We start from the raw sequence: 22,724 nt of genomic DNA, 5'->3' as shown, positions 1-22,724 counted from the left end.
AAATTTATGTTGGTTGTCAGATTTCCGGTAAGCCATCCTGAACTGTAAGGGATTTGGTGGGATAAAATCATTCAGAAAACACTAGAATAGAACAGGCAGTTACATGAGCGTAGAATTCCATAGGTTCTTCCTTTATTTGATCCCTTAGCCCAGGAGTAGGCAATTCCGGTCCTCGAGAGCCAGAGCCAGGTCAGGTTTTCAGGATATCCACAATGAATATGTATGAGATGGGTTTGCATGCACTGCCTCCTTGAGATGCAAATCTATCTCATGCATATTTATTGTGGATATCCTGAAAACCTGACCTGGCTCTGGTTCTCGAGGATCGGAATTGCCTACCCATGCTTAGCTAATCAAGTTGGATTATAACTGAGAAAGCACAGTAGCCTAAAATACAGTATCCTAATACCCAGTCTATTGCTCAGTGGTATAACCAGGACTGATTTTTAATAGGGCCTAAGGCTAGTAGGTATTGGTTATACTTATACTCTTATTGACAACCCTCCTAAGACCTCTCCTCCCCACCAGTGGCTCTCTCATCAAGGGATGGAAGGGCATAGAGAAAGAGAGAGAGATGCTGGGGAAGGATCTCTCTCTCTTGGAGAAGATGTTTCTCTTTCTCCCTTTCCATCCCTTGGTGAGGGAGTCACTGGTAGGGAGGAGAGGTCTTAAGAGAGAGAATGGGCAATGAGACTCATTCCCTATCCCCTATCCTGTCCCCAGGAGTCTCTCTTAACATCTCTCCCCAGCAATCCCTCTCATTCCTTGTAGTCCTCTTCATTCCTTAGTAATCTCTAAGGGCTCCTTTTACAAAGCTGTGCTAGCAGTTTTAGCGCGTGCTAAATTGTCACGCGTGCTAGACGCTAACGCCAACATTGAGCTGGCGTTAGTTCTAGCCGCATAGCGCGGGTTTAGCGTGCGCTAAAATTCTGCGTGTGCTAAAAACACTATCGCAGCTTAGTAAAAGGAGCCCTAAGTCTTTTTCTCAGTCACCACCTTCCCCATCTATCCCCAACATTCTCACTCTCTCGCACCCCCCTCCCATCCCACCTCTCTCTTAAGCGTGCCACTGAGTCGTCCCAGAAACATGCCTAGTTATTTAAAATACTACGACCCATAAGCCCCCGCCAAAATATTCATAACAGAGCTGATGCTAATCCCTTTTTGACTAATCCCATACAATCCTGTGCTCTGTAGCTGCTGCCTGTTTTTCATCACACCTGATGGGGGTTTGCAGGGATGAAAGCAATGCTCCTACCTCTCGTTCATTATGTCATCATGAGATTCTTTTTTGGACCCAGTTCCCTTGATTCGTTAGACTTCCAGTTCAGTCACTAGGATTGCGATCTGGCAACTTAAGCCTTCATTTTCCTGGAAATTAGTTCCCTGATTTTTTTTTTTAATCCCTACCACTCATTGCAGTGGGGGGCCAAAGGCCCTGTTGCTATGGCTATGTTCTATGCCTCATCCCCTCACAATGAGACACTGCACCAGCTCATTAAGAGCAGTCATTGATTATACTTCTTAGCATCAAAAGGGCATTTCTCAGTTAGTGGGAAAGATGTTTTGAAAAACTGGTTTGTCCTTTATAAAAGATGTATCATACAGTTGTGGATATTGTTCAGGAGTTTTGTTCTATTTTTTTTTCCCCTCCCAGTTGCAAAGAAGCTTGCACCTATACCACCCAAGGTATCCCTTGGCCAGTCTGCGGGTGTGTCGGATCCGTCTACGGGCCAGCCGTCTCCTGTTAGCCTCTCACCCACTCCTCCGAGCACTCCGTCGCCCTATGGACTGAACTATCAACAAAGCTACTCCTTGCCCTCTGGGCAAGCATCGCTGGCTACTACACCATCCCTATCCTCACCCCCTTCCTTAACCAGCACTTTAAGCAAATCTAGACCCGCCCCTAAGCCAAGACAGAGGCCATCACTGCCGCCTCCACAGCCTCCTACACCAGGCCTACCTGGGTCTAGTCCTCAGTCTGCGGAGCACACCATTTTAGATGGCCTATCACCAGGGGAAAGCATGTCTACAGGTAAGCAAAACTGTTTTAATGCCATGATTTATTGACAGTTCTCTGAGGACAGGCAGGTTCACTGATTTCAAAAGTGAGTCTGAACAAATTTTACAAGGCTTTCAGCTAAAGACTAACTGGCAAATTCTATATCGTTCACCTAAAGTTAGGCACCTAACTTGGTTAATGGACTTAATCGGCTCCAATAATTAGCACTTAACATCTCATAATTGCCTTTAATTGGACTTAATTGACCACTAGGGGTCACTCGGAGAAATTGAAAGGGGACAGGTTTAGAACAAATGCTAGGAAGTTCTTTTTTACCCAGAGGGTGGTGGACACATGGAACGCACTTCCAGAGGATGTGATAGGCCAGATCACTATACAGGGGTTCAAGGAAGGTTTGGATAGGTTCCTGGAGGATAAGGGGATTGAGGGGTACAGATAGAACTAGAGGTAGGTTATAGAAGTGGTCAGAAACCACTTCACAGGTCATAGACCTGATGGGCTGCCACGGGACCGGACTAGAGAGTTGCGCGGGGACAGAAATCCCACCCGTCCCCGCCAAAGTCCCACCCGTCCCCGTGAGGACTCCCACCCGTCCCCGTGAGGAATCCCTCCATCCCCACCCGTCCCCGCGAGGAATCCCCTCCGTCCCCACGAGGCATCCCCTACGTCCCCGCGAGGAATCCCCTACGTCCCCGCCTGTCCCTATAAACTACAGAAATAGTTATTTCATTTAATTATGCTACTGAATTAAAGGCTCTGGTAGAAACCCATTTAAAAATAAGCAAAAAGGCTTTATTAATTTGGAAATATTAATTGGGAAGAATACATACTTTGTAAACGGGTTTCTACCAGAGCCTCTAATGTTTATAAATTTTTACCAACACAACTAATATACTACTTTATCCTTAAGCAAAAAAATAAAAAAAAAAATGAATTTTTTCCCTACCTTTATTGCCTGGTTTCTGCTTTCTTCATGTTCTCATTCAATTCCTTCCATCCACTGCCTCTCTTCTCTCTGTGTCTTCCATTTGCTCTGTTACTGTGCCTCTCCCTTTCTCCCCCCTCCCAAATTGGTCTGGCACCCATTTTTTTCCCTCCGCTCCCCCCATAGTCTGGCACCTCTGCCTTCTTCCCTGCCAGCGTCTTCTTCCCATTCCCTCTTCTCCATTTCCTTTCAGTGTCCTTCTCCCCCACCATCTTCCCCATGTCCTGTCAGGCAGCATCCTTCTCCCCCCTCTGCCTTCCCCATGTCCTTTCAGCGTCCTTCTCCCCCCTCTGCCTTCCCCATGTCCTTTCAGAGGCCTTCTCCCCCCTCTGTCTTCCCCATGTCCTTTCAGCGGCCTTCTCCACCCCTGTTTTCCCCATGTCCTTTCAGTGGCATTCTCCACCCCTTTGTCTTCCCCAGTGCTTTCAGGGTCCTTCCCCCTCCCCTCCTCCCGTTTACCCCATATCCTTTCAGCGTTCTTTTCCATCCCTTTGTCTTCCCCAGTGCTTTCAGCGGCCTTCTCCCCCCTTAAGCGTCTTTTCTTCTCCACTCCACCTTTCCTCCCTCCCTGCCTCCACCTTTGTGGTGCTTTTGCACCGGACCGACAACAGAACAGGCCTGGTCGGACAAATCTCCCTGTCCTGTAGCCGCGAATCTAAATTACCTTCTTACAGCAGCTGGAGTAGTGAAGCTGCTGTAAGAGGTAATTTAGATTCGCGGCTACAGGGCAGGGAGATTTGTCGGCCGGGCCTGTTGTCGGTCGATCGGGGGACCTGACCGGCTGTGCACATTCTCCGGGGCGGACCGCCCCCTCCCCCCTCTTTCGTACGCCATTGCCTTCTCCCTACCTGCCCTGCCGCACACAGCCGACCGGAAGTCTTCCTGATGTCAGCGCTGACATCGGAGGAAGGGAGGGCTTTGCTTAAGCCCTCCCTCCGACGTCAGCGCTGACATCGGGAAGATTTCCGTTCGGCTGTGTGCTGCGACAGGGCAGGTAAGGAGAAAGAGACTACCCTCGCGGCTCGAGTGCACTGCGATCCAACCCCGCAGGAACCCCGCAATCCTCGGAGGCGTCCCCACGGGATCCCCGCGACCCTAGGGGGCGTCCCCACGGGATCCCTGCGACCCTAGGGGGCGTCCCCACGGGATCCCCGTGACCCAAAGGGGGAACCCGCGTGATCCCCGCGGGTCCCGTGGGATTCCCGTCATCCCCGTTCCCGTGCAGCTCTCTAGACCGGACCGCTGGGCGAGATGGACCTCTGGTCTGACCCAGTGGAGGCAACTTCTTATGTTCTTAGGTGCCTAGCTCGAAAAACGCGATTCTGTAAGAAGTAGGTACCTAGTCCAAAGCGCGCCAATTAATTTTAACAAGAGCATTTTTATTCCGCTTAACCTACTGGCTGAAGGTGGATTATGGTGAAAGATGAGAGAATAATGAAACAACAAACCCAGATTTCTAATGCAAAACGTCACAGCTATTATTTTGTTAAATATAAAGTGAAAAGGTAACCCTTAACTGCCTTCTGAAATGCATTATAACCTGAAATATTTGTGCAGTTAAATTTAGGCAACCAGGTAGAGCTCGCTAAGAACCTTGGATTATACGGGATTGAAATTTTATAAATAAATAGAATAAAGGAAAGTAGGCATGGAGATGGTGAGATGTACACACCTTGTGGCAGGTGATACACAGGTTTATTTATTGGCATTTGATATACCACCCTATCTTAGATACGTTCAAGGCGGTGTACAAACTTTTTTATTAGGTACTCTATGCAACTTATAGAGTATATAACTGCCCCGCCCATGTGTATGCAAATTTGCACAAAATGCTATAAAATTTAAAATGTAATTGAAATAAAATAAGAGGAGGGTAAAACTAAAACTATGACAAATTAAGACTTATTAGAGACAAAAGGTACTGGGGGATAGGGAAGTTTTAATTATAATATGTAAATAAAAATAAAAAGGAAGGATAGAGGAATAGGGAATAACGAGAGGAAGACAGGGATGGTGCTTCTTAAAAACTTTTTTTCCCCCCACTTATTGATAGGCATCTTTAAAAAGAAATGTTTTAAGATTCATTTTAAATTTATTTAGGGAATTTTCGTTGCGGAGATAAAGTGGCATTGAATTCCAGAGCGAGGGTACGACTACAGAAAAAATGGAATTTCTAGCGTAGTATAGGTCCTTAATTGAGAGTACTGTCAATAAGTTTTGATTCATAGATCTAAGGACCCTAGGAGGGGTATGTGGAATGAGATATTTGTCTAGGAAAACAGGGAGGTGGGAGGTCTTAATTTTAAAAGTTAAAAGAAGAATTTTGTATGTAGTTCAGTGGGAGACTGGTAACCAATGTAACTCTCGAAGAAGCGGGGTAATGTGATCATATTTTTTGGCCTTATAGATAAGTATGATTGCGGATTTTCCAGACAATTGCGTTTAATGGACACCCCTCCCCCCCCCGAGCAGTCCAGACACCCCTCCCCCCTACCACCTCCTCTTGAGCAGGCGGTAGTTTTTCGGCTAGTGCCTGCTAATCCAATGCATGCGCTAAAAACATTAGCGCACCTTCATAAATGGAGTCCTTAGTCTTTAGTAGAAAGCACCAGAATGGTTCTGTTTGGTGCTGTGTGTGATCATATGGCCCATCTGTGTGAGCCTGTGTCTACAGAGAACATCAGTTACAGGTAAGCGGCTTTATTGTAGTATATTAATACAAAAAGTAAATTCTGTAATAACCCACATTTTAGATGAATTGAAGATGAGAGGCATTAGCAAGCGGTTTTAGCCGTACAAAGCTTTCACTGTACGTAATGCAAGCCATGGGTCTGTTGCAGCATTTCTGTGTCAATAGGGTATGCCTCTACGTCTCTAGATGAGTGGGAACTTCTGAACAGCAAAGCAGAAGTCAGATTGTATGACATTAATATTTTCAATCAGAAATATAGTGCTCAACTCATTTCAATAATGAAAACGGTATAGACCTCAGTGTTTCCCAAGATAAATCTTGTGAAACAATCTATGCCAGTAAACATACTAACATAGGAAATACATCCTTGGTCTAATTTTTTACCGTACTTTTTTTTTCGTTACTAAGAATCATTGAAGCAGTAGCTCATGTTTAAATTATAATCCCCTGATGCAGCCGTAGGGCGAAACAGGGCCTGTTGGGATATTTACCAGTTGGGATATTTACCAATTCTGAGACTGATCGTAAGCGGTGTATATATATACCGCTAAAACTGCAACTGCGGTGGTTTTGAGTCATCAGAAGAAAATAAGATAAGTGCTCACTTTCCTAAAAAGTTTTGAAATAATATTTTTAAAAAAATTTTTGGACATAAAAGTACGGTAAAAAATTAGACCAAGGATGTATTTCCTATGTTAGTATGTTTACTGGCATAGATTGTTTCACAAGATTTATCTTGGGAAACACTGAGGTCTATACCGTTTTCATTATTGAAATGAGTTGAGCACTATATTTCTGATGGTACTACTATATGAATATCAACTTGTGTGGTTATAAATTTAAAGATATTCAGCTTGTTTTGTATATAGTAACCATTAATATTTTCAATACATGCTTAGATTTGTGTCAATGAAGCTCTTCTGGTTAAATCTGTATTCTCATGTGGTATAACTATTTAATATAAATAATTAACTCTGCAGAGCAGAAAGAGAGAATAATTGTCTATTTAACTAGATGTTCACCGTCACCTCATATTACCATGCCATTGGCATCCTTTCCAAAGAGAAATTGTTGTCTTATTGCCTCCTTTAATATGTGAAGAGAAAATTAAGTATTATATTGTAGACCTGAGGCTGAAACTAACAGAAATGCCTAGTTACTGGCCCAAAATTAAAGCAGTGGCCCACTGTGCAGTTTAAAATAGGGGAAACCCCTTCGAATATGGGATATTTACACCTATGTCGAGGACATGCTGTAAAATGTCTTGCTGATGATGTTTTTGCAACAGCTAGCTGCAAGGTGGCCATAAGCCATGAACTCCGGACTTGTGGCGCAGATATCTTCCATTTCTATATGGAGAAACTAATTTCCTCCTCTCTGCTCCAAAAATAGCCTTCCAAACAGTTTTTACTTCTGTTGTGTTCCAATCTCATTCTTCTCCAAACCCTATTATTGAATCCTTGCAGCTGTTTGACGCGAGTGATGCAATATTGGATAAATGTGAGGGGGAATTTCAGGGTAAGCTCCAGCAAGAAGCTCCCCCCATCTGGCTTTTCAGCTAACTCTGGACCTCAGCTGCTGCCTGTATGAGACGCCACCCACTAACTCATCTCCTCTCCAGCCTTCTGCATGGGGCTGAAACAGACTTTTTGCATGGCTTGAGATTTCTCCCGCCCCCCCACCCACAAGTTCACAAGAGTCTCCATTTCCCAATCAACTTGTTTTGCTTTCAAGCAGCTGGCCCTTATTTTTTTGCATCCAAACCTAAAAAGCTGTGCAGTTACCAACCTCCTCACCTCCCCTCTCCATGGCTTCAAACTTAACCACTTTTATTTTTTTTTTCCATTTCATACGCCAAGGGATGTCATGATATTTCTTAATGTACACGTAGTGTTAATGTTTCTTAATTTAAGAAAAAGAAAATTGTAAAAGTGTGGTTATTGTTCAGTGGGGAAGAGAGACTTCTATCTCTTCAGAAGGAATAGGGAATATAAAGAATGATTTGAAGACGTCAGTAAAAGTCAATAAATTAACCCCCTCTTTTACAAAGGTGCGCTATGCTTTTTAGCATGTGGTAAATATCGCACGCTAAACGCTAACACATGCATGTTATCCCATGGACACGTTAGAGGTTAGCGCATGCATTGATTCAGCGTGTGCTAAATCCGCGCTAAAACGCTTAACGCGCCTTTGTAAAAGAGGCCCTAAGGGCTCCTTTTACTAAACCGCAGAAGAGCTTCTTATTGCGGGCCGGTGAGGTAAATGTTCTGATGTATCATTGGCCTGTGGTAAGAAGGTTTTCCATAGTTTAGTAAAAACCCAGTGCAAATTAATAAATGAATAAAACTGACAGGATTGATGGAGGGGGTGCTTTTGTTTTGCAAGAGTTACTAATTATTATTTATTTTTTTTAAGCCCTGGCTTCCTGAATCAAGTGTAACTTTTAGAATTCATTGCCATGCTTAGGTAACAAATTGTAAACAAAACCATCACCTTAGTCCTTATGTTAAAAAAAAAAAAAGCATTAAAAACAAGTTATCTATTTCTAGCAGAAGGCTTTTTAACCAATTTCTGGGGCTATCTTTCTTTTCTTCACCTCTAGAAAGAGAGGCCGTCTGTACCTGCGGTTAAAAACTGCTTTTTCTGGCTATAATCTTGTGCATTGTGGACAGCCATAGCAGCATGACAAGTCAATCAAACTGGAATTCATTTTTCTAATATTTAGCTTTCATATGTAGTAGCTGATGTGACTCCCTTTTTTTATATATATATACTATATAAGGATGGCTTTGATGACTTAGGGTCCTGCTCAGTTAAATCCTACTGAACAAGCCAGCAGCCGATATTCAGGGGATCTTAAACAGGGCCCGATTCCGGAAGCAGCACCTGCCGCGGTAGGCGCCTGCAAAACGGGTGTCTACCTTGTGTCAATCACTGGTAAGCGTTGCGTCCAGAATCGCATCTATTTTACGTACAGATTCCTTAAATGTAGGCCAGCGTTTTACAGGCCTACATGTAAGGCGTCTGACTCGCGCCTAAGGACACCTAAGGCCACTTCCAGTATAAGCCTGCCTACACTGGCCTTAGGCGTGCATAGGTGTGAGTCAGATTGTAGGCAACGTTTGCCGCATCAAATTTTTTTTTTAAACTTGTTTCCCGATTGGTTCATTCAGGGCCGCCATCAGGGCAGTACCACCAGTCCTGCATTCAGGGGCCCGGAGCTGACAGGGGGCCCGGGCTCCCCCTGGGTCCTAAGCCACAGTCTAGGGGGAGGGGCGGTCCGCCCCACGTGGACAGGAGAGAGCTGGACGGGGGACCCGCGGAGTTCAATACATCTCGAGCCGCGAGGCTCGTCTTCTGTTCCTACCTGCCCTGCTGCTCACATATAGCCGATCGCAAGTGTTCCCCGATGTCAGCGCTGACGTCGGAGGGAGGGCTTAAGCAAAGCTTGCCCTCCGACGTCAGCGCTGACGTCGGAGAATACTTCCGGTCGGCTATTTGTGCGCGGCAAGGCAGGCAGGAAACAGAAGACAAGCCTCGCGCCTTGAGCTTCGTTTTGCTGAGAAAGTTGCAAAGATGGGCTGGGAGGCAAACGCGGAACACAAAAGGGGGGAGGGAGTGCGTTTTGGACACAAGGCATGAACTTGGGAGAGAGGAAGGGAGGGAAAGAGATGCTGAGGTGGGGGAGAGAATGGGTTTTTGGACACAGAAGGCATGGACTTGGGAGAGAGGAAGGGAGGGAAAGAGATGCTGAGGTGGGGGAGGGAATGGGTTTTTGGACACAGAAGGCATGGACTTGGGAGAGAGGAAGGGAGGAAAAGAGATGCTGAGGTGGGGGAGGGAATGGGTTTTTGGACACAGAAGGCATGGACTTGGGAGAGAGGAAGGGAGAGAAAGAGATGCTGAGGTGGGGGAGGGAATGAGTTTTTGGACACAGAAGGCATGGACTTGGGAGAGAGGAAGGGAGGGAAGGAGATGGTTGTGTACACGGGGAATAGAAGAAAGGAGAATTTTTGGTCATAGGGAGGGAGTGAGGTACAGATAGTGGCATACCAGGGTGGGGGGGGCGGTCCGCCCCGCCCCGGGTTTACGTCCCAAGGGGGTGCACAGCTGGCCACCCTCCAGTGTTCTCCCTAGGCCGGCAAACTGCGGTTCTTTAGCCACTTGAGTGCCACCGCCACCATCGGGAACAGGCCGGCGCCAAGTTCTCCCTGCTTTTCCTTGTGGGGCTGGCCAACTCTCGCCACTCGCATCAATTCTGACGTTGGAGAGGACGTTCTGGGCCAGCCAATCGCTGCCTGGCTGGCCTAGAACGTCCTCTCCGACGTTAGAATTGACGTCGGGTGGCGAGAGTTGGTCGGCCCCGCGGGGAACTCGCAGGGCGAACTCGCAGGGCGAACTCGGCGCCGGCCTGTTCCCGATGGCAGCAGTGGCAGCCTATTCCCCAGTGGCGGTGGCAGCATTTTCCCAATGGTGGTGGTATAGGGGAGGGCAGGGAGAAAGAAAGAAAGGGGGGACAGGAAGCCAGAAAGAAAGAAAGGGGGCAGAGTGAAACGAAGAAAAATGGGGCACGGAAAGAGAGAGAGAGAAAGACAGACATACAGAACGAAAGAGGGTGTGGAGAGAGAAAGAAGGGGGCAGGGTGAGAGAGAGAAAAACAGACATACAGAAAGGGGGTATGGAGAGAGAAAATGAAAGAAGGGGCAGGGTGAAACAAAGAAAAAGTTTGGGGAGGGAATGAGGTCTGGAGGAGAGGAAGCATACAGGAGGCCGAAAGAAGGGAAGAAATATTGGATACACAGTCAGAAGAATAAAGTGCAACCAGAGACTGATGAAATTACCAAAGGTAGGAAAAATGGTTTTATTTTCAATTTAGTGATCAAAATGTGTCTGCTTTGAGAATTTATATATGCTGTCTATATTTTGCACTATGGCCCCCTTTTACTAAACCGCAATAGTGTTTTTTAGCGCAGGGAGCCTATGAGCGTTGAGAGCAGCGTGGGGCATTCAGCGCAGCTCCCTGTGCTAAAAAACGCCATCGCGTTTTAGTAAAAAGGGAGGGGGAATATTTGTCTATTTTTGTATAGTTGTTACTGAGGTGACATTGCATAAAGTCATCTGCCTTGACCTCTTTGAAAACCTGCGGAATATAAATGATAATTAACATTTTCTCTGCGTACAGCGTGCTTTGTGTTTTTAAAATTTTATTGTTGGTAGATCATTTTGACTTGGCCACAAAGGTAAGGGGGAGGGAGGGAGGGGAACTGCTGAAAGACATCTAGTAATCCTTGAAGGCTTGACTGTGCAGGGAATTATTTTTGTAAAATCATGTTTTGTTATGTGACTGGCATTATTTAGACTTTAATTTCTATGAATGAATAGAATGAAAATGATATAAATTACTTGCTTGTTTTTATGTGCGTGTGCTGAAGGAAAGTGGAGAGAGAGTGGGCTGAGGACGCTGAAGGGAAATGGGGAAGAGAGAATGGGGAGAAGACGCTGATTTATAAATTGACAATTGTACAGAATATTGTTTCTTTTTTATATTCATCCATAGCTGCATGTTAATGATGTGCTCATATGCACTTATTTATCATCATAACATATACATCATCATTAACATGCAGCTGTGGATGTGTAAGGACAGGCTGAGGAGGATGGATGGGAAGGAAGGAAGGTGCACATATCAACATATCGTACATTTTTAACATGCATGATGCAGCTATAGGCAAGCAGAGGAGGATGGGATCATACAGATGTGTATGTTCAGATATGTGCTCAGATGTGTAGTTTTTTCTGATATATTTATTAAGCTTACAGTATTTATAAAAACACATTTAATACTTGTTACAAAAAATATTGTGCAATTGTGATCTACTTCTGGCCTACAAAGGTCAAAAGAAATCCTTAACTGAGATTTTACATTCAAAAGTGAATTATAGCTACTAGCACTATTATTTATTAGTTATTTATTATGCAGATGTTTGTTAGTTTGTTATTAGTTCAGTATTAGACATATGTTAGTTTAGAATAGATAGGTATAGATTAGTTTAGTTTAGGTTAGGTTAGGGCCCTGCTGAAAGAGTCTACCTTGACGTGGTTGCAGGCTTACAAATCTTTTGGTCAAAGAGTGCGGCGACAGAGAAAAGTATGTGTGTATTCGGCCCATGGAAGAAGGGGGGGGTCGGGGAGGGGGGAAGGGGTGCGTGGGGGCCCAATAGGATTGCTCAGTAAGGGGCCCAGAAATTTCTGATGGCGGCCCTGGGTTCATTACACGGCGGCTGTATGCCTACTGCCGCCTACAATCGAGATGCCGTTTTCAGAATCAGGCCTTAGTGCTGCTGAATATGTCCCCTAACTGGCTAATCCTTAACCGGATAGGTTAGGGGTGGGCCAGGGTGGAGTTAGGGCACAATTTTCAGCCTGCTAACTGGCTAAGTAACCACATAAAGTTAGAATAGCAAATCAAAGGTAACTGAGCACTGCTCTAAATGCTGGCCGCTGTCTGGTTAACTTCCAGGTCAGAGGACATATGTAAATAAATGTTCAGTGTCGGGAGCTGCACATGCCTTGGGCACTGACTATTTGGGGTTATTGTGATCCATGAAAATCAGGGCCCTATATTATACCTCTCTTTAGAGTATGACACAGATGCACTCATCCAGTCACCCTTCATATTCACCACTTGGTGGAGTTTGCTGGTGTGCAATAATTTGAACCTGGGAAATCTAGTTGAAGTACGGTGTTTGCCTTTCGGTTCTTACGTTCTCACGGCAGGAATATCGATTGTTATCAGTCTTTTAGAAAGGTAGTGTAAAGCTATTTGTTCTCTTTATATTGATTGTTAACCCTTTCAGGACCAAGGGACATATTTGTCCCATAACTTTAAAATCCTATAAATTTTGATTGGGATAGTCTACAGTTCTAAATTTGATATGTACCGATTCCATATGATACTGCCTTTATGTAAACAAACTGGTTCCGACATTCATTCATTAGCGTCGTTGCCAGATTGACGAGAAGATTCACTTGCCACACTGTCCATAAGCCAGAAGTGTGATTTTTTAAAAAAAAAAAAAAATGATATTTCACAAAAAAAATCAATTTTTTGGCATCTGCAAGCCCTTTTTACCATAAAAATGTCGTCAAAACCACAAAAATTGGCCTACGATCCTTATGGTCCTGAAAGGGTTAAGTAGCTTTGCTCTGTTTGGAAATTGAAGATATGGTTAGTATTTTGGGGGGTACTGAGTGAATTATTGTCACAAATCGTCTTACTGTAATCCGCCTTGAGCCATTTTTGGTTAAAGGGGAATAGAAGTGTTCTGATTAGATAAAATCCAAACCTAAAATGCTAAGAGACAAGGATACAGAAAGAGATTACTAAGCCCAAGATGCACGAAAGTCAGCGATCGTCGCTAAACCTGTTTTCACATTACGGAGCTGGTTCACAAAACGACTCACTGCATGTTTTTCCCCTCGATCGCCCATTTTCTGATCTGGCCATGCAAATTAGCTAAACCCCATGCAAAGTAGCCAAGTGATTGATGCACTAACATCTCTTTGCTATGCAAAAAAAAAAATAAAACGGGGGTTTTAGCTGTCGAAAAAAAAATGTCTTCCATTCTGCTTCAACGTCTCTGAGAAGGTGCGGGGGATGACGGGGTACCTCTGGTGGCAGGAGGGAGTGGGCATCCCTCCTGCTTTTTTTTCAGGGGGGAAAGGGGGAGGATAGAGGATGTTTGGGGGGGGCACAGGAGTGGGCCTTCGGTGGCAGGAGGAAGTGGGCATCCCTTCTGCTGCATCATTTCCAGTGGGAGGGCAGTCACATTGGCAGGAGGGAGCAGGCATCCCTTCTGCCATTTTAGCTGCCATGGGGGGGGGGGTGCGGTGCCCTAACTGCTTCCCCTGTCACTGCTGTTAGGTCTCTGGGCATGTGTCAATCACTCACTGAACGATTGATCTGTCGAGTTTGCATGCAAATGATTTGCAAATCATTTGCATGCAAACTTAGTAGTGCATTGATCGCTAGTTCAGAATTGGCCAGAAAATCATTCAACAATAATCCAGTCTGTATTACCGACTATGTTTAGTGCATCCAGGCCTAAGGAGTTGATATTCAATGTTAGTTAGGTGAGTAGGAGAGACTGCTATTCAGATAGTGCCATAAAATATCCAGGCAGACCACCATGGCAGAGACAGTGGACATGCTATGATGGTCTCATTTGCAACTGGCTCCGTGAAAAATCACTAGAGTTCAGGTGGGTCTGAGCGTTCACTTAATAGCACTTTTTGAAGCCGGTTTGATAGTGTAATTTTACTATATATATTATATTCATTATTATCTATTTAAGGTGATCAGTGATAGAGTGGTTAGTTTATCACTATTTGGTAATTTGAATTTCCCTAATATATAGTGTACTATCGGATTAATGCCAGGACACGGAGCCAGAAGTTACCTGGTCACTGCCGATATTTAGAGGCAGACCTGGATAACTATCAGATTAATTTAGGAGATAAAAAGATTGTCCCAAATCAGTGGTATTCAACCCAGTCCTCGGGGACCACCTGGCCAGTCGGGTTTTCAGGGTATCCACAATGAATATGGATGAAAGAGATTTTGAAAACCCAACTGGCCTGGTGGTCCCCGAGGACTGGGTTGAATACCACTGTCCTAGAATAACTGGAATGAATTATCGAGGAATTGCCTCTGAATGTTTCTATTCCTGAGTAACTCCCAGCAGGCTGCAAAGTACTCAGATAGGGAGTGGCATTGAATATCAGAGCATAATTCAACTGGTAGCTGACAGCTGAATATTGACTGGCAATTTTTTTTTTTTTCTTGCCCCATTTTCAGGTGGATAATTACATTACATTACAGATTTCTATTCCGCCATTACCTTTCGGTTCAAAGCGGATTACAAAAAGAGTTATGGAAGAAGGGTTACAACGTTAGATCAGAGAAAGTTTCCAAGAGAGGGAAAAGTAGGATCTGGGGTTAGGGAGGGGATGGTAAGAGGGGGGTTAAGCTTTATCATGGTACAGTGGTGCCTCACACAACGAACTTAATCCGTTCCAGGAGCAAGTTTGTTATGTGAAACGTTCGTTGTGTGAAACGCGTTTTCCCATAAGAATACATGTAAAACAAAATAATTCGTTCTGCAGCCCTGTTTTCCCATAAGAATACATGTAAAACAAAATAATTCATTCTGCAGCCCTACATTTCCCTCCCTCCACCTCACCTTATATGCAGAGTTTGCCAGCTTTCTTTTTCACCCAGCCGCACGCTTTCAAAAAGCTGTGCACGCGCAGCTGCTGAAGTTGATCAATGTTCTCCTCTCCTGCAACTTCCGGTTTCCGGTTGCGTCAGAGGAGAAGATTGAACAACAGAGCATGCGCACATGTGCTGCTCTTTGAAAGTGTGTGGCTGGCCGAAAAAGAAAGCCGGAAAACTCGGCATCTAAGGTAAGGTGGAGGGAGATGATGGAACACTGCATTCAGACAGGAGGGTGCTGCTGTTCCCGGCTCACATTAGGAAGTGGCGAGAGTAGTTCCGCCCCCCCCCCCCCCCCCCCCGGGCCCCTCGGGCGACTTCGTTGTGTGAAACGAAGTTCGTTATAGGGAGCAAGACAAAAAGTTTGTTATGCGCAGCGTTCGCTGTGCGAGGCGTCCGTTATGCGAGGCACCACTGTATTAAGCTTTATTAATGGATTTCTTGAAGAATTCTTATCTTTGAAATAAAAACTATATTTCAAAGATAAGAATTTAGGGGCCTCTTTCACAAAGCTGCCATGGTAAATGCACTGAAGCCCGTAGAAATTGAATGGTCTTCGGTGCATTTACAGCAACAGCATCAGTACTGCAGCTTTGTAAAAGGGGCCCTAAGAGTTGTCCTACTGGGCCATACCATCGCCCAGATCGCAAATACTTAGCAGGATCCCAAAAAGTGGTAAGACTCAGGCTGATTATGCAAGGTTTACGCAGTAGCTTTCCCCAAGGTCACCTGACCATGGCCTGACCCACTGTTTTGCACTGCCCAGCATCATCAACTGGGAGACCTGTGGGGGTAGAGTCAGAGGCTTGAATGTTTGGCTCTCCCATCCAAATATATGTTTTACCCCTCTATTGAGTGAAAATAACTTTATTGAATATCCTCTAGACTTCCTTTTTTTTCTGTAGGAATAAAGGATCAATTCACTTTTACCAATTCATCTCTTCTCATATCATATCTCACACCCAAAGCTTTTGTCAAAGGTCTAATTAATATTTAAACAATTTGATGTGCTTAGTTTGTATAAAATAAAGGTCTGGAGGAATTTAAGCTGCCAATAGAGTTGCTCATTACTTTTAAAGCCAATCTTTTAGCCTAAAAAACCCTTTCCACTAATGAACCTCTATTCATTAATAAATTACTTATCCCTTACAACACGTCGCGTTCTCTCCGGTCCACTAATCAAAAGCTCTTTGAAAGTTATTGGAACTCGACGACATGATATGTTTTCAGTGATGTTTTCAGTGATGGCTCAGTAACTTTGGAACACTTTGTCTCAGCATGTAAGAGAGGAAAATGATTTGAGTCGTTTTAAAAGTAACTTAAAGAGTTTCCTTTTTAAAGATGCTTTTAATCTTTAAATTATGTTCAGATTTTACATTAGTTTCCTTCCAGGTTTCCACTTTTCCCTCCCTAATGTTATTTCCATTTATGGTTCTCCTCTGTACTTTAAAGCGTTGAATTGTAGTTCTGTCCCTTTTTACCTTGTGTATTGATTAGTCTGTAAGTCTGTTGGTCTAACCCATTATTTTAAATTTTAAATGGTATATCTAAATATATGCTTATATTTTTTTTATTAATGTTATATCTCACTTAGTAAAACTAAATAAGCGATTCATCAAACTAAAATAAAACTTGAAACTTTCTTATTTTATCAATGAGACACTGAGAATGCTGAAACCAAAGAATATTTAAACTTAGCTGTATAAAAAGTAGAATTTACACATCTGGATTGCATACAGCTGGAAATTGCAGTTTTAGAAAACTGCATTTGCCTGTGTACACCCCACGGGATGTATAGATTTTAAGGTGGGGGGAGTTGGGTGTTCCTCCAAAATAGGCATGTACTTCCTGTTTTATAATGGGAAGCCATACCTGTATTAAAAAGTTTACACACCGACTTTTGCATCTGAGACATGCACAAGCATGAGCTCACAGGCTAGACTTGGGTCTCAGGCAACGGACATGTGCAAAGGTCACAGAAACCCCTCCTCTTTAAATCATTACTTACTGCTGACATTTGAACATCCAACCCCAGATACACCCCCGTCCACCAGAGACTCTCTGGTGGTCTAAGAAGAAGATGAATGATCCTCAGTTGCTCCCATTCCATCAAGGGTCTGGCATCCTAGTGGTAGTCTTGTAGAGATGGAGCTTTGGCCAGGTACTAGTGACCAGGATTAACCACTGTGAGAACGGACTACTGGGCTTGATGGACCTTTGGTCTGACCCAGTAAGGCTATTCTTATGTTCTTATGTTTTTGTTTGGATTATATTAACATTCAGTGCCCCCTCCCCACACAATGGTAACTGTACAGACTTTTGCAAGGTCCTGAGTAGAAGAAAATGTCTAATTGGCTGGTTAACACCTAGTCTGTGCAGAACCCTCATGAACAAGCGAGACAAATCTTATACCAGAGCTTCCCAAACTTTGGGTTAGGACCCCAATTGGAATTAGAGAATGACATTGGGACAAATTTGCCCTCATTCCTGTGGGAAGTATTTCCATCCTATCCCCATGAGTTCTGTCCCTGCCCCATCCCTGCAAGCTCTATCTTCATCTGCACAAGCCTGAAACACTTATGATTTTAAAGTACTTGAGGCTTGTGCAGATGAGGACAGAGTTTACAGGGGTGGGACAGGGACAGAACTTGTGGGGACGGAGATGGAGATAGATCCCAAGGGGATGGGGACAAATTTGTCCCTGTGTCATTCTCTGTTTGGGATCACTACCTAGATGGGCTCTCCATAGGCACATCATAATTCTGTTGAGTCATAGAATCTTATTGACTGCAGTCATGGGACCACAGCCACAAAAAAAAATTGATGAGCAACTATGAGTTTTCTGCCCTGTACTCAATCTACTGAAAGCCTTAGCCTTAGTAGAAGATGGGGATAGCACAGCAAGCATCCAGGAAAACTTTGCAGGTCTGTTACACCAAAATCAATTGAAAGCGCTATCACCAGAACCAAGTACCGTATTTGCCGGCGTATAAGACGACTTTTCAGTACCTTAAAATCCTCCCCAAAGTCAGGGGTCGTCTTATACGCCGGGTACTGTTTAGAGAGCTGCACGGGGACGCCCCTAGGGTCGCGGGGATCCCGTGGGGACGCCTCCGAGGGTCGCGGGGCTCCTGCGGGGCTGGATGCTCAGTCTTCTGGATGTACGCGGCTCTTCTTCTCCCTACCTTCTCTGCTTGCAGCACAGAGCCGAACGGAAGTCTTCCCGACGTCAGCGCTGACGTCGGAGGGGAGGGAGGGCTTAAACAAAGCCCTCCCTCCCTCCGACGTCAGCGCTGACGTCGGGAAGACTTCCCGTTCGGCTCTGTGCTGCAGGCAGGGCAGATAAGGAGAAAGAGAGTAGCCTCGCGGTTCGAGTGGCTACCAAAGGAGAGGAGCGGCCCGCCCCGCCCCGGTTGCAGCACAGCCGGCCAGGTTCCCTTACTTTTGTGGCACTTCCCCGACCGACCGATAACAGCCCGGGTCCGACAATCCTCCCTGCCCTGTAGCCGCGAATCTAAATTACCTTCTTACAGCAGCTGTAAGAAGGTAATTTAGATTCGCGGTTAAGGGCAGGGAGGTTTGTCGGACCCGGGCTGTTATCGGTCGGTCGGGGAAGTGCCACAAAAGTAAGGGGACCTGGCCGGCTGTGCTGCACCCGGGGCGGTAGAGAAGGTGTGCGGAAGAAGGGGTAGTCTTATACGGCGAGTATATAACAAAACTCTATATTTTAACTAAAAGTTGGGGGGTCGTCTTATACGCCCAGTCGTCTTATACGCCGGCAAATACGGTACTTTGGAGAGGTTCCCAGTCCACCGAGGCAATTTTAAACTGCTCATAATACTGCAAAGTTCGTGCATACTTTCTACCTTCATATCAGCTTTTAAAGGAAATGTATGCACCCACTTTCACTTTGAAAATTGGTGTGGATTCAAAGTATGCATGGTCATATGCACTGTCTTTTTCTGTGAGTATCTCTGTGGTGTTTAAAAAAAATAATAATAAAAGCAGAAAGACATTCACAAGATTTAAATGCAATCTCCATACCTGCTTTTACTTCCTCAACCCGCACCCACCCCCAGCCTTTGCCTCCGAATGTAGCCAGACAAAACACACAGGAGAGTCTAGCAAAACATAGCATCAGCATGTCGTAACATGCTCGCTGCCTGCTGAAGTTCTGGGGAGCCATCCTTAAGTTTGTCATCACAATGCAGCATGAAAGCACACAGTTGGCCAGCGACTCAATGATTAAGCTATTTGTTCACAATGCAGAAGACTTCATTTTCCTCTCGCGCAGGCCCAAATTCTAGTAAAAACATTGAAAGCTGTTATTTAAGCAATTAATCCTGGTAGCAATGCATTATTATCAGATTATATACACTCCAGTGGTATAGGCACTAGGCTTAACTGTTTGCTTCTACTTCCCAAATATGGTTCACAGACAAAACCGCCAAAGACAAAGGCGCGCGCCGACAACTGAGCGCAAGATGGAAGCGCGCGCCAAAGAAAAAGTGTTTTTAGGGGCTCCGACGGGGGGTTTTGTTGGGGAACCTCCCCCCCCCCACTTAATACAGATCGCGGCGGCGTTGTGGGGGGTTTGGGGGGTTGTAACCGCCCTCATTATACTGTAAACTTAACTGTTTCCCTGTTTTTTAGGAAAAAAGTGAAGTTTTCAGTAAAATGTGCGGCGCGATCTGTATAAAGTAAAGGGGGGGTTCCCCCCCACACACACACCCCCGTCGGAGCCATTTAAAACAGTCATTTTCTTCGGCACGCGCCTCCACATTGCGCTCATTGTCTGTGTGCGCCTTTGTCCCGGTGCGCTTTTGACCTGACACCCCCAAATATATATAATCTGTGGATTACTCATGTCTGTGATTAGAATGCTTTATGTTTGCAGAGGAAAAAAAATCAAAACAGAACACATTAACAAGATAATCTAATTTTTACAAGTTCTCTTTTGTTTCCCACTGGAGATGGTCTTTTAAGTCCTAAATTTATTCCATCAGGAATTTATGGCAGGAAAACTAAAACCCTTCCTAGTGCAGTGACTCACGCTCCTTAGTATGGGTGGAAGGCAATAAATATATTATGACATCCCTGTGACATTAATATGTACCAGCCTCAGAAATACACGCTGCCTTTAGGTTTGCTTGATGGTACTGTATGTGGTTTTATATGTCTTGAGCAATAATCCCGCTTAACCATTTTTTTTTTCCTTAATGACCTTTTACAGATCTTGCCCACTTTGATATCCCTTCTATACTGATCGAGATAGATGCTGCCCTTCAGCGAGACTCAATGGAACAAAGGCAGAAACGCTCCTTGGTAGATAAAACAGACTCAGAAGAGGAGTCGGAAAGTACTGCTCTATGACATCGGACCCCCACATGGTGTCTTGTACATTAACATGATTCTGTACAATAAACTACTGAAGGGGGTGTGTCCACCACTGTTGCCAAGCTTATCTCCAGTTGAAGCGATGTCTGTTGACTGCCAACACCATTGATAAGCTCTCTGTGACTTAGGAAGCATCCTGTGGCAAGCCAGTTTGGGTGTGATCTAAATATATTTTTTTTTAATCTTTATTTGGTGCCTAACATTTATATTCTTAATCTTCCACCACCCCTTACTCTGCCCTTCCCCTTTACTCCCAAGGAAAACGAATTAGAGCCAAAGAAGCCAACTGGAACACAGAAAAGTGGATTTGGCAGTACAAATATGATTTTTTTTTTGTCGGATAATGAGCTAGTTGTGTCTGTCCTCCCATCCCCCCCTTCCCAAACTCTATGACTTGGATAAAAGGAGATATGGCGTTACTGAAAGAGATCATGTTTAAGGTATTTGTTTCTCCTTGCTCACTGGAACAAGTAAATATTTCACATTCTATTAATATACTAGGTTAACGTGTTAATCAGAATTTTAGTCCTAGGTCATCAGACAATCCAAGGCAGAGATGTGCAAGCAAGCCTTTTGTTAAAATTCAGAATGAAAGAGAGAATCCCAGGGCTATCTCCTCATCCTCCCTGATCCCATTGGGTGTTTTCAATTAGAGAATGACACGGTGACAAAATTCATCACCGTTCCCGTCCCCGCGGATAACCGCGGGAAACCATCTTCATGTCATTCTTTAAGGAGAAAAGGAAGAATCAGAGTATAATTGGGCACAACCACTGACCCGCAAGCTTTGCTTTGAAGAATGCTGGTGTAGAAGGACTGAGGTTGAAATAGATACTAGAAAATGACATGGGATTATTTCCCGCGGTTATCTGCGGGGAAGGGAACGGTGATGAATTTTGTCACCGTGTCATTCTCTATTTTCAATGACACTTCTGCGGAAGGAGGCATTCAGGACACTAAGGCCCTCTTTTACTAAGGTGCGCTAACCGATTAGCACGCACTAATCGAATTAGCGTGCGCTAAACGCTAGCGCGTGCTTGCTAGTCTATGGACGTGTTAGCGTTTAATGCGCGCTAATTCGATTAGCGCACATTACTCGGTTAGCGCACCTTAGTAAAAGAGGGGAGTTAGTATTTCTCCCACGCAGACCTAAGTCTCTGCTAAACAAGTCACATGAAAACTGAATGGGAATACAGGAGGTGTATGGGGGTGTTTTTTTGTGGGGGGGGTTTGCCTTGTTTTTCAAAAGTGCTTTATTTGAGCAAGTTAAGCTCTCAGGTGAATTTGGAATAGAGTTTTTGTAGTTGCGCTGTTGGCATCTTGAAGATGTTCATCCTAGAAAATGTAGGCAGATGCAATCCTATTCATCCCATCATGCAATAATATTTGTCCCATGATGCATTTGTGTACTGATATTTTGATTTTCACGCCTTAATTGAACGAGCTAGAGAGAAGATCATATAAACCAGTGGTTCCCAACCCTGTCCTGGAGGACCACTGGCCAGTCAGGTTTTCAGGATAGCCCTAATGAATATGCATGGGGCAGCTCCATTATATGCAAATCTCTCTCATGCATATTCATTAGGGTTATCCCGAAAACCCGACTGGCTGGTGGTCCTCCAGGACAGGGTTGGGAACCACTGATACAAACAGCGGAATGCCATCAGCAGAGGGGTTTTTTTTCTCATAAATATCACCATTATCATATTTTAAAGATCTTCAGTTTTCTAAGGCTCTGGTTAGCTTTGTGTATTTATTTATTGTCCTATCAAATTACCATGGAGAGCCATTTAATAGTATTCTCATGTATCATTTTTGGGCCTTCTTTGGCTAAAGGTTAGAATCAGGGCTTTTGGGCTGAGACTGACACACTGTGCAGTAGGAGTGAGGGGAGAAGGGAAGAGGTGTTTTTATGCTTTGTCAGTCAACTTATCAGGGACATGGAAGTATTTGGAGCCTGGTCAAGCTAATAGGAATAAATCGATCATCAAAAAGAAAAAAAACTGTAGAAACCATGAAATAGAATTTTTAATGTCTTTCTTCAAATTATGTAGTTGCGGCTCAAGTCTTGTATTTTAAAACGATCATGTAAAAAGATCTGTGCTCTCTGATATAAGAACATAAGAAGTTGCCTCCGCTGGGGCAGACCAGAGGTCCATCCTGCCCAGCGGTCCGCTCTCGCGGCGGCCCATCAGGCCCACTACCTGAACAGTGGTCTCTGACTAATTTTATAATTTACCTCTAATCCTGTCCCTATAACCTTACCTCTACTCCTATCTGTACCCCTCAATCCCTTTGTCCTCTAGGTATCTGTCCAGACCTTCTTTGAAGCCCCGTAGCGTACTTCTGCCTA

At 44.5% G+C, this 22,724-nt stretch overlaps 1 protein-coding gene across 7 annotated transcripts in view; it reads left to right on the top strand.

The window, feature by feature from the left end:
• Positions 1-20,559, top strand: part of ARHGAP44 (Rho GTPase activating protein 44) — a 232,785-nt gene extending 212,226 nt beyond the window's left edge. For 4 of the 7 annotated variants that reach the window (XM_033961795.1, XM_033961793.1, XM_033961798.1 and 1 more), the window contains 2 exons: positions 1,658-2,035; positions 20,208-20,559. In XM_033961795.1, the coding sequence (XP_033817686.1) occupies positions 1,658-2,035; positions 20,208-20,347 (518 nt within the window). In that variant the 3' untranslated portion in view covers positions 20,348-20,559. Of the gene's footprint in view, positions 1-1,657; positions 2,036-7,166; positions 7,219-20,207 lie in introns of all 7 variants that reach the window. The other 3 variants (XM_033961799.1, XM_033961796.1, XM_033961794.1) reach the window with 2 other exon arrangements.
• The last annotated feature ends 2,165 nt before the right edge of the window (positions 20,560-22,724 follow it).

Source organism: Geotrypetes seraphini, chromosome 10 (assembly GCF_902459505.1).
Source record: "Geotrypetes seraphini chromosome 10, aGeoSer1.1, whole genome shotgun sequence".
In the NCBI taxonomy this organism is placed as follows: Eukaryota; Metazoa; Chordata; class Amphibia; order Gymnophiona; family Dermophiidae; genus Geotrypetes; species Geotrypetes seraphini.
The sequence above is the reverse complement of the archived record's forward strand: the minus strand, read 5'-3'. Positions and strand labels throughout refer to the sequence as shown.